This window comes from Carassius carassius, chromosome 3, assembly GCF_963082965.1.
Source record: "Carassius carassius chromosome 3, fCarCar2.1, whole genome shotgun sequence".
Classification (NCBI taxonomy): domain Eukaryota; kingdom Metazoa; phylum Chordata; class Actinopteri; order Cypriniformes; family Cyprinidae; genus Carassius; species Carassius carassius.
The window spans coordinates 2,156,905-2,168,016 of NC_081757.1; the positions used below are offsets into that span (position 1 = coordinate 2,156,905).

Consider the following 11,112-nt stretch of genomic DNA (forward strand, 5'->3'; position numbering starts at 1 on the left):
TGACCTCCTATTAACGTTCGCGCTCTTCCACTGATAAACATGGTATTAGCTTTGTGGCTAATCTAATATAGCAATGCATTAGCGGCTGTAAGTGATGTTACAGAATATTTAGAAGTGATAATGATAGGACCGTTAGCTAGAACTACCACACAGTTTTTATATACAGTGTATGAACTAAATTATTTCACATGACGAACGACAGACTCACCGTCAAAACAGTACATCTTGGCTTGGCTGATCGCTTTCTTCTGTAGTGGACTTCTGGCGCTGTTGTTAACTCTGGAGCTGCAGAGCTCCCTCTGGTGGGCAAACTATGCAACACTGGTAACATGAGTGAAGCATGAGACTCTGTTTCTCATGTTTCATCGGCCGTTATAAACGCCGATGCCGATTTAAATGCAATAAGCTCATATCGGCCGATAATATCGGCCGGCTGATATATCGTTCGGGCTCTATTTAATATAGTTTATTTTATTTGTTTGTTACGGTGCTGGTGCTGCTCTAAGCTAATTTTCTAGAGCACATATATTCAAGCTTAAAAGATTTGAATGGACGTTATTTTAGGCAAATGAACTTCCTGCTTGGCTGGAAGTGATACTGTGGTTTGCAAACTGACCAGCTGCAGGGATCACGTCTGCAGATCCAGAATCAGCAGCTTTGTGCTTCTCCTATCATGGTTTCTCCATCTGTGTAGATAAACAGTAAAAAGAAGGAATCAGCGTGGGAATTCACCAAGAGTCTGTATGACGCCTGGTCCGGGTGGCTAGTGGTCACGCTAACAGGACTAGCATCAGGTAAACACACACACACACACTCTTACTGTTTCTCTCTAGCAGCTGTTCTTTCATTCACTTTCACACTGAGCCGCCCACTATATAGTCTCTCTCTCTCTCTCTCTCACACACACACACACACACTGCATCAAAGGAAACTGAGGTCGTCAGATACTAGCGTAAACGACACTGTAACTCAGAATATCACTTACTGAAAATACTCATTGAATGTAGATGTGCTGTGTGAAGCTAGTCTGCAGTGTAGAGAATCACAGGAGAGTTTTGTTAATTTGGTTTAAAATATTCCTCTCTAAATGCAGTCCCCGGATGATCTTTGGAGTGACTCATAAGCAGAAACCGCTCTGTTGTTAGACTAGTTCAGAGCAGTGCTGGTTAATGCAGGTCCTGAGGACACACTGCTGTCTCTCTCTGTTCACTTCATGGAGCACGACTCAACGCTGAGGATATTTTCTACTGGCCCTGACACAAAAAATAAAATAGATGTTGCTCTCATTGTTTTTGACCCTGTTCTCTCTTGTTTTCTAATAAATATGCTCATATGACGCCAACATTTTAGATGGCAGTTAAATTTTACAATTCTCGATTCAGAATAAAAATACAAATGAATCAACTCTTTAGGTTTTTAGGTGTTCAACTACAGAAGTTTAATAATCAAATGCTTTTTCTTCACTGCATACATTAGATCTAGATTAATAATTGTTAAAGCTACAAAAGTTATTCAGCTAAAAGCAGTGAGAGATTACTATTTTTTTAGTTTTTCTTTTTGTATTAACATTAAGGACACTGACAGCAGTTGTTTTAACATAAATTACCTTTGAAAACGTTTCTCTTCTGCTCACCAAGGCTGCATTTATTTGATCAAAAATAGAGTGAATGAGAATTGATAATGTGAAATATTATTATAGTTTAAAATAACTGTTTCTATTGCAATATATGTTAAAATGTAATAAAAAAAAATGTTCCTCCACAAACCTCAATATCGTGGTCACTTAACCCACACACACACACACACACACACACACACCTTTGAGCTGTAAGTCATGGTTTAATCTTCTGAACACATTATGCTGAGCTTGGCTTATTTCTTAAATTCACCCTGAGATTGAGCATTTGTGTTTCAGAGCAGAAAGTCTTGAATTCATAAAGTCATGCCATTAAATTAATATCTTATGTTTTTCAAAATAAATGTCTAAACAATCTTACGTTTTTTTGATGCATTTTTAAAAAATGAGGAAAATAAATGATTTAAACAACTGTAGTATGAAAAAGGTCTGAATACTTTCTGAATGCACTGAGTAGATCTATATAATTTGGCATCTACTGCAGTACACTGTGCGTTGCATAAACTCTGAGCTTCTCCCTGGTTCCCTCAGGAGCGTTAGCTGGAGTGATCGACATCGCGGCCGACTGGCTGAACGATCTGAAGGAGGGCGTGTGTCTCAGTGCCATGTGGTTTAATCATGAGCAGTGCTGCTGGGACTCCAACGAGACCACCTTCGCCGAGAGAGACAAGTGTCCTCAGTGGAAGACGTGGGCCGAGCTCATTCTGGGTCAGGCCGAGGTCTGTACGGTTTCTTAAGAGAGGAATGGAGACTCTTATTCATCAAGGGTGCATTAAATTGATCTGTAGTGATGGTAAAATATTTATAATGTTAAAAAGATTTCTATTTCAAATGAACATTGTTCTTTTTTAACATTGATAATAATCAGAAATGTGTCTCAAGCAGCAAATCATATTCGAATGATTTCTGAAGGATCATGTGACACTGAAGACTGGAGGAACAATGCTGGAAATTGAGCTTAACATCACATTAATAAATTAGATTTTGAAACATATTTAAATAGAAAGCAGTTTTTTTAAATAGAAAAAATATTTCACAATTTACCTGTAGTAGTTTTACAGTACAAAGCATGTAATAATGCCTTCCATTCTTGCTGGTTAGCAACGGCAAATTCAATGCACCACACTGATGTCATATGATGACATGAGAAATGCAAATATACACGTTGACGGGCAGGAAGGACAGCATATCATAGCCCTTAGGTCCTACGCCTTCCATAGATGATATAAATACATTTAGGCCATGCAACTTAATGATTGCGATCAGTATGTGAATAGACTTTTAACCAGCATAATAAGAAATGCTTTTGAATCGAATCACCTACCCTACCTTTAAAACTGGTTTCACCTCATATGTTTTACAATTTGGTGACCAGTTTTTCTAGTGGGACATTATTGACATGTTACAGCTAATCCCTAGGCTAACATTTTTATATTATTATAAAACCAACTTACTATAACAGGTTGACAAATCTCGAATAAAACAAATGGTTTCTTTAAAATGGTCTTTCAGTTCAGTAAAAGGCTACCGAAGACTCAATGATGATGATGCTGAAAATTCTGCCTTACGTCACGGGAATAAATTGCATTTTAAAATACATTCACATAGAAATCAGTTATTTGAAATCGTAATAATATTTCACAATATTACTGATTTTACTGTGTTTTTAATTAAATAAATGCAGCCTTGGTGAACTGAAGAGACTGAAGAGAAAATCTTGCCGCCCCCAGACTTATGCACGCTTTAGTTTACACCGATGAATGGATGCTGATGGGTTTATTAATAGCTCTGGTGTTTTGTGCTCTAGGGTCCAGGCTCCTATATAATGAACTACTTCATGTTCACGTTTTGGGCGCTGTCCTTCGCCTTCCTGGCCGTGTCTCTGGTGAAGGTGTTTGCGCCGTACGCCTGCGGCTCTGGAATACCTGAGGTAATCCTCAACATCTCCTGTATAGATCAGACATTGTCTTCAAACAGGTTTGTTTTACCTCTGATTTCACAATCACTGAGATTTTTTGGGAAACCAGTTTTGCTTGTCAGACATTATCGACGTATTAATCATTTTTTATTATTATTAAAAAAGGTTGCCAAATGCTATATTAAATGAATAGCTGTTTGAACTCTCTTTGAGTTTTAGGAGGAGCTCTTTCCTTGACCTGGACAGATAAAAGCGTTCATGCTTTATTTGCTGTGAGCGTTTGTTATAAGCAGCAGATGACGGCATGTTCTTAAGAGCTCAGGTGACCGATGGGAATGAGCTCTAGCTCTGATTTCCTCAGTCTCTAGAGTTACCAAAAGAGTTATGTAAGTTTTACAAGAGCTCAGTTTAGTCCAGAGTGGTTTTGTTCTGTCAAACAAAGAGAAGACATTTCCATGAATACTGCACGATGTTTATAAAAGAAGGTGTGCAGCCTTGTCTTGTCCACATCAGGAGCTTGCTTTATTTTTATTCAATGATTTAAAATTACATGAATTGGTTATATTTTTTATTTATATTTATAATCTAAATATATGCAGGGTATCAGGGGTGCATCATTGATAAAAAAAGATGCAAATAATTGTTTTTATTTTTATAAAACACGGTTGATAATCAAAGTGTTGATTTGTCTTTAATGATAAACATGTATTTCCTGTAAAGTTTTTTTTCAGCTCGACAGATAGTCAACACAATATATGGAAATAATTTAGGGGGAATTATTAGGGTTATTAACTAAAGCTAAACCCATCTTGAAAAAAAAAGAAAATTTGAAATGACATTTTTAAAGATTAAGAAAAATAACTATATATAGGCATGTTAAAAAATAATAAATAGAAATAAAATGACAAAATTACTAATCAACTACAATTTAAATGAAGAAAAAAAAAAAAAAAAAAAAATATATATATATATATATATATATATATATATAAAAACCCTGGCTATTATTTGTCCATCCATTATACTGTAGAAAACATCAAAATGCTTTCTCAGATCACAATTTTAAGGATTTTTTTTGCGCATTTGTGGGAAATTCAAGTGTAATTTTAATTGATTAAAGAAAACATATGTAAGTTATCACAACAGCAGCTACAAAAACATTCGATTTGTGCCTCTAATGCAGTACAAGTCATTTCCAGTGGAAAGTGGCTGATAATATTTGATAGTAATCGCTCATTGATGATGTGTATCGTGTGTGTTTTGTACTCATACCTGACGTCTTGGTCTCTCTCTCTCTCTTCTGTCCTGCAGATCAAAACCATCCTGAGCGGCTTCATCATCCGAGGGTATCTGGGCAAGTGGACGCTGATGATAAAGACCATCACTCTGGTTCTGGCCGTGGCGTCGGGCCTCAGTCTGGGGAAGGAAGGTCCTCTGGTCCACGTGGCCTGCTGCTGCGGAAACATCTTTTCCTACCTCTTCCCCAAATACAGCAAAAACGAGGCCAAGAAAAGAGAGGTCGGACATCATTAGCGGCCATAGATTAATTCTCTTAAACAGAAACCTTTTCGTCCTGTGTTTCTTCCGTCCGTGACTCTGTGTGTGTGTGTGTGTGTGTGTGTGTGTCTCTGCGGGCAGGTTTTGTCGGCGGCGTCGGCTGCTGGTGTGTCTGTGGCTTTCGGGGCTCCTATAGGAGGAGTTCTGTTCAGTCTGGAGGAGGTCAGTCTGCACTCATGGGATTAACAATACGGTAACATTGTGAAGTATTATTAGAGTTAAAAAGAACCGTTTTCTGTGTGAATATACTAGTGCTGCCCGATAAATCGAATCGAATAGCTCTGCCATTATGAAAGCTACAGTAAATGCAGCTCAGTCTGAGAAAACATGACAGTACCACATTTAATAACGCTTTATCTTTAACTTCTCTCTCTCTCCCAGGTGAGTTATTACTTCCCTCTGAAGACTCTGTGGCGCTCGTTCTTCGCGGCTCTGGTGGCGGCGTTCGTGCTGCGCTCCATCAACCCATTCGGAAACAGTCGTCTGGTACTGTTTTACGTGGAGTACCACACGCCCTGGTACCTGTTCGAGCTCTTCCCCTTCATCCTGCTGGGGGTGTTCGGAGGCCTGTGGGGGGCCTTCTTCATCCGGGCCAACATCGCCTGGTGCCGCCGCCGCAAGTCCACACGCTTCGGTACATACATGACGCTTGCATTAGTGCCAGTGTTTTAGTTACATTCATACACCCAGACCCGGTTTCACAGACGGGGCTCAGACTAAACCAGGATTTGGCTAAAGTTCAATTAGGACATTTAAGTCATTTTTTATTAATATGCCTTAGAAAAAACATTACTGGTGTGCATCTTGAGACAAAACAAAGGCACTGATATATTTTAAGATCAGTCAGTGCACGTTTCTTTCAGCTGAAACAGCAATGACTTCTATTTTAGTCTGGGACTACTATGGCCAATTAGCTGTGTTTATGAATCCGCTCAAATGTTAGCGTGAAATTGATGTTTTGAAATGTAGTCAGTACTTTTGACGGGGTTTGAAGGGTTTTGTTAAGATTTAGTGGCCAGTTTATTTAAATTTTATGACAAAACAAATAATAGGTCTTTTTATTTAATGGCCATAAAATGTTAATAAAATGTTGTCTCAACTCTCTCTTTTGTTTATTACAGATTTTTTTTTTATTTCCATTTAATGGTCACAAATTTTTTAAGTGTACATTTACATTTAACATTTGTATTTGTTTTTAATTACAGATTTCTTTTCTTTTATTTAAGTGTTATGACTATAACATTCAAAAAAGTATATTTTATTTGTGTCTTTACCAAATGTTTTAACAAACAGTTTTTGCTATTGCTAAATAGTTTTTGTTTTCAAGTAAATCTTAGATAAAGTTTTTGTTGTTTTGTAATTTTTATTAGTTTTTGTTTTTCAAAATACGTCTGTTTGTTTTAAGTTTTTATTTTTAGTTAATTCTGTTTCATTTAGTTTAAAATAAACTTAAACTACTCAAAAACGAGAAATGTTCTCTTTTTTTTTCAATTCAAGTTAATTTTTTTATATGGTTTCGATGTGTTAATCAACCTTGGTTAGAGTTTCTATCTTTTATTTTTCATTTATTTATTATTTTTATCAAGCTTTGGTTTAAATTTTCAGCTGCGAAAATTAAAATAAAATGAATTTTAAGGTTTATATATATATATATATATATATATATATAAGTATTTATTTAACGTTTTATTTTAAGCAATGTTTTTTGTATATAGGAATAATTTTATAAGAGCATGTTTTTTAGGTAGGTATCCGGTGTTGGAGGTGATCACGGTCGCTGCCATCACGGCCATCGTGGCGTTCCCGAACCCGTACACACGGCAGAACACCAGCGAGCTGATCAAAGAGCTGTTCACGGACTGCGGCCCGCTGGAGTCGTCTCAGCTCTGCCAGTACCGCAGCCAGATGAACGGTAGTCAGGCGTACCCCGCGGGATCGGATGCCGCCGCCACCCCCGGAGTCTACTCGGCCATGTGGCAGCTCAGCCTGGCGCTCATTTTCAAAATCATCATGACCATCTTCACCTTTGGACTCAAGGTCTGAAAACAGTGCCTGTGTTTGCATTTCTGTTGTGATGTCACTATTTTATGTATCTCTGAGGGGAACCGTCTTTAGCATTTATTTACTTAAGTTTATGTGGTATTTTCTTTTCATCTTGCCTCTGCACGATGCATATTAAAGTAGTGTTTATAAGCACCGCTCTGCTTTGTTTACAGCAGTAACCAAGGCAACACTGTATCATTGCTGTTCATAAGCGCAGCTCTGCTTTGTTTACAGCAGTAACCAAGGCAACACTGTATCATTGCTGTTCATAAGCGCAGCTCTGCTTTGTTTACAGCGGTAACCAGGGCAACACCGTGTCATTGCTGTTCATAAGCGCAGCTCTGCTTGGTTTACAGCGGTAACCAGGGCAACACCGTGTCATTGCTGTTCATAAGCGCAGCTCTGCTTGGTTTACAGCGGTAACCAGGGCAACACCGTGTCATTGCTGTTCATAAGCGCAGCTCTGCTTGGTTTACAGCGGTAACCAGGGCAACACCGTGTCATTGCTGTTCATAAGCGCAGCTCTGCTTGGTTTACAGCGGTAACCAGGGCAACACCGTGTCATTGCTGTTCATAAGCGCAGCTCTGCTTGGTTTACAGCGGTAACCAGGGCAACACCGTGTCATTGCTGTTCATAAGCGCAGCTCTGCTTGGTTTACAGCGGTAACCAGGGCAACACTGTGTCATTGCTGTTCATAAGTGCCACCTGCTGGCAGAGAGTGAATCTGTGTCTCATTCAACTCATCTGTTGTTTCCTGTGCAGGGCTGTATAGTGCGACATATATGTTGCACTTGCTACAAAATAACTGTTCTGTGCAATGGATAAATTTACCACTGTAGCACACGTACAGTATAGTTTTGCATGTCCGTAACACATCTGCTAAATAGTATGAAGTAATTTTGTTGTGCTTGTTTGTGTGTGTGAGATTGATTATACTTAGTAGTTAGGGGTGTGCGATATGATGATTTTTGATCGTGGACATGTCTCCACGATTTGCTTTTTAAGAAGTATTGTTGTATTGTACTGTATTGCATGTTTTTCTAGTGATGTGTCTTGTGTGTTTGCTGTGGTCAGGTGCCGTCGGGTCTGTTCATCCCCAGTATGGCCATCGGGGCGATCGCGGGGCGTATCGTGGGCATCGCTGTGGAGCAGCTGGCGTATTATCATCACGACTGGTTTCTGTTCAGAGAGTGGTGTGAGGTGGGCGCCGACTGCATCACGCCGGGACTCTATGCCATGGTGGGCGCCGCGGCCTGTCTGGGTATGTACACATGCATGCTCTTTTCTCGTCTAGGGATAGGCGATTTGAACTTAAATACATATTGCGATAATTTCAGATATTTATTGCGAGAACAATATCAATGATGATAATTCAGAGAATCTTGTGCATCCACTAAGTGACGAAGAAAATCCTGTTTCTTTAGAGAAAAGTATTATCTTTCCTATTTTTACCCTAGTCGGGTCAAGTCATCTTTATGTATATATAGCGCTTTTAACAATACAGATTGTGTCAAAGCAGCTTTAGGAAAAGAGTGTGGCAATAATGCAAAAGGACAATAGTAAACACACAATTATCAGTTAAGGCAGTTCATCATTGAATTCACAGATATGTGTGACCCTGGAGCACAAAACCAGTCTGAAGTCTCTGGGGTATATTTGTAGCAATAGCAATAATACAATTGTATATGTCAAAATTATCAATTTTTCTTTTATGCCAAAAATCATTATGATATTAAGTAAAGATCATGTTTTGCAAAGATATTTAGTAAATTTCCTACCATAAATATATCAAGACTTAATTTTTGATCAGTAATATGCATTGCTTAGAACTTCATTTGGACAACTTTAAAGGTGAATTTCTCATTATTTAGATTTTTTTTCCTCCTATCTTAACAAATCATACATCAATGGAAGCCGTATCTATTCAGCTTTCATATGATGAATACATCTCCGTTTAAAAAAAAAATGATCCTTATGACTGGTTTCGTGGTCCAGGGTCACACGTCAACAACTAGGCTTTATGGTCATTATCGGCGGGAAGACTGATCCTCATCGTTGGGAGACTTTCACTGGTATCACCCATCCCCACTGCAGACTCTAATAACTTGTGTTGTGGTGTTTGTGTAGGCGGCGTGACGCGGATGACGGTGTCTCTGGTGGTCATCGTGTTCGAGCTGACCGGTGGGCTGGAGTACATCGTTCCTCTCATGGCGGCAGTGATGACCAGCAAATGGGTCGGCGATGCTTTCGGGAGGGAGGGGATCTACGAAGCCCACATCCGTCTGAACGGTTACCCCTTCCTGGACGCTAAGGAAGAGTTCACGCACACCACACTTGCGCGGGAAGTGATGCGTCCGCGGCGTAATGACCCACCGCTGGCTGTGCTGACGCAGGACGACATGACGCTCGCCGAGCTGCAGAACATCATCTCCCAAACCAGCTGCAACGGCTTCCCCGTCATCGTCTCCAAAGAGTCGCAGAGACTGGTGGGATTCGCGCTGCGCAGGGATATAACCATCGCTATAGGTGAGAGATCTTCACGTCAGTATTCAGTGTCACAGGATCCTTCAGAAAACATTCTGATATACTGATTTGCTGCTTAAGAAACATTTATTAATATCAATGTTAAAAACATTTCTGCTGCTTCATATTTTTGTGCAAACTGTGAAATATATTTATTCAGGATTCTTTGATGAAAAGAACGTTTTTTTTAAATGAAAGTCTTTTTAACATTTATAAATGTTTACTGTCACTTTGGATCAATTTAATGCATCCTTGCTGAATACAATTATTTTATTTAAAATTTAAAAAGTACCATTTGTTTTTAATGGCCAGAGAAAAAAAACGCTTAATTTTATTTATTTGTATTTTTTAAAATTTTACAGACTTGTTTAATTTATCTATTTTACATTTTAGGGCTAAAAAAATACAATAAAATATCTATTAAAGATGTACTGAGCCCAAACTTTATGCAAAGGTTTAATTTAAAATCTTTGTCCCATCATAATATGCATTTTAAATAAGAATTGCTATGAAAATAATTGAAAATAATCTTTATTCTTTGCAACATGTTTTTTTCTCATCTATATATGGTGTAAAATATCTTCCAAAGATGTTTTCATGAAGTTCACCCATCATAATTTATTATCTTGCTGTAGAAACGCACATCAGAGTTTCTCTGTCCACAAATAGTCCACTAAACCGACTGATTTTCTCTTCTCTTCAGAAAACACTCGGCGTAAGCAGGAGGGAATAATGCTGAACTCGCGGGTGTATTTTACCCAGCATGCCCCGACCCTCCCAGCCGACAGCCCTCGGCCGCTGAAGCTGCGCAGCATCCTGGACATGAGCCCCTTCACCGTCACCGACCACACGCCCATGGAGATCGTGGTGGACATCTTCCGCAAGCTCGGCCTGCGCCAGTGCCTCGTGACGCACAACGGGTGAGTGTCACGCACACACACACACACACACACACGTCTGCTGATGAGCTTCACTCGAGGCAATACACATCTGAGGATTCACATGCCTCTCAGCTGCTAGTCTCCTGCTAAACCACTGACGAAACACACACCTACACACACTCTCACACACTCTCACAGACACGCACACACACACACGCACTCACTCTCACATACACACACACATTCACCCACAGTTACACACACGCACACACACGCACACACGCACTCACTCTCACATACACACACACATTCACCCACAGTTACACACACGCACTCTCACATACACACACACACACACACACACGCACTCACTCTCACATACACACACACATTCACCCACAGTTACACACACGCACACACACGCACTCTCACATACACACACACACACACACGCACTCTCACATACACACACACAGTTACACACGCACACACACACACACACACACACACGCACTCACTCTCACATACACACACACATTCACCCACAGTTACA

The 11,112-nt window shown here is 39.5% G+C and overlaps 1 protein-coding gene across 6 annotated transcripts in view; it reads left to right on the plus strand.

Annotated features, from left to right (window-relative positions):
• The window catches only part of LOC132116049 (H(+)/Cl(-) exchange transporter 3), a 47,571-nt gene that overhangs the window by 27,090 nt on the left and 9,369 nt on the right, over window positions 1-11,112 (plus strand). For all 6 annotated transcript variants that reach the window (XR_009425598.1, XM_059524603.1, XM_059524624.1 and 3 more), the window contains 10 exons: window positions 695-794; window positions 2,168-2,355; window positions 3,444-3,566; window positions 4,866-5,072; window positions 5,193-5,273; window positions 5,493-5,745; window positions 6,856-7,148; window positions 8,230-8,416; window positions 9,283-9,681; window positions 10,382-10,598. Coding sequence is in view for 5 of the 6 variants with exons in the window: in XM_059524603.1 (XP_059380586.1) it covers window positions 695-794; window positions 2,168-2,355; window positions 3,444-3,566; window positions 4,866-5,072; window positions 5,193-5,273; window positions 5,493-5,745; window positions 6,856-7,148; window positions 8,230-8,416; window positions 9,283-9,681; window positions 10,382-10,598 (2,048 nt within the window). In the remaining variant the exon portion in view is untranslated. The remainder of the gene's footprint in view (window positions 1-694; window positions 795-2,167; window positions 2,356-3,443; window positions 3,567-4,865; window positions 5,073-5,192; window positions 5,274-5,492; window positions 5,746-6,855; window positions 7,149-8,229; window positions 8,417-9,282; window positions 9,682-10,381; window positions 10,599-11,112) is intronic.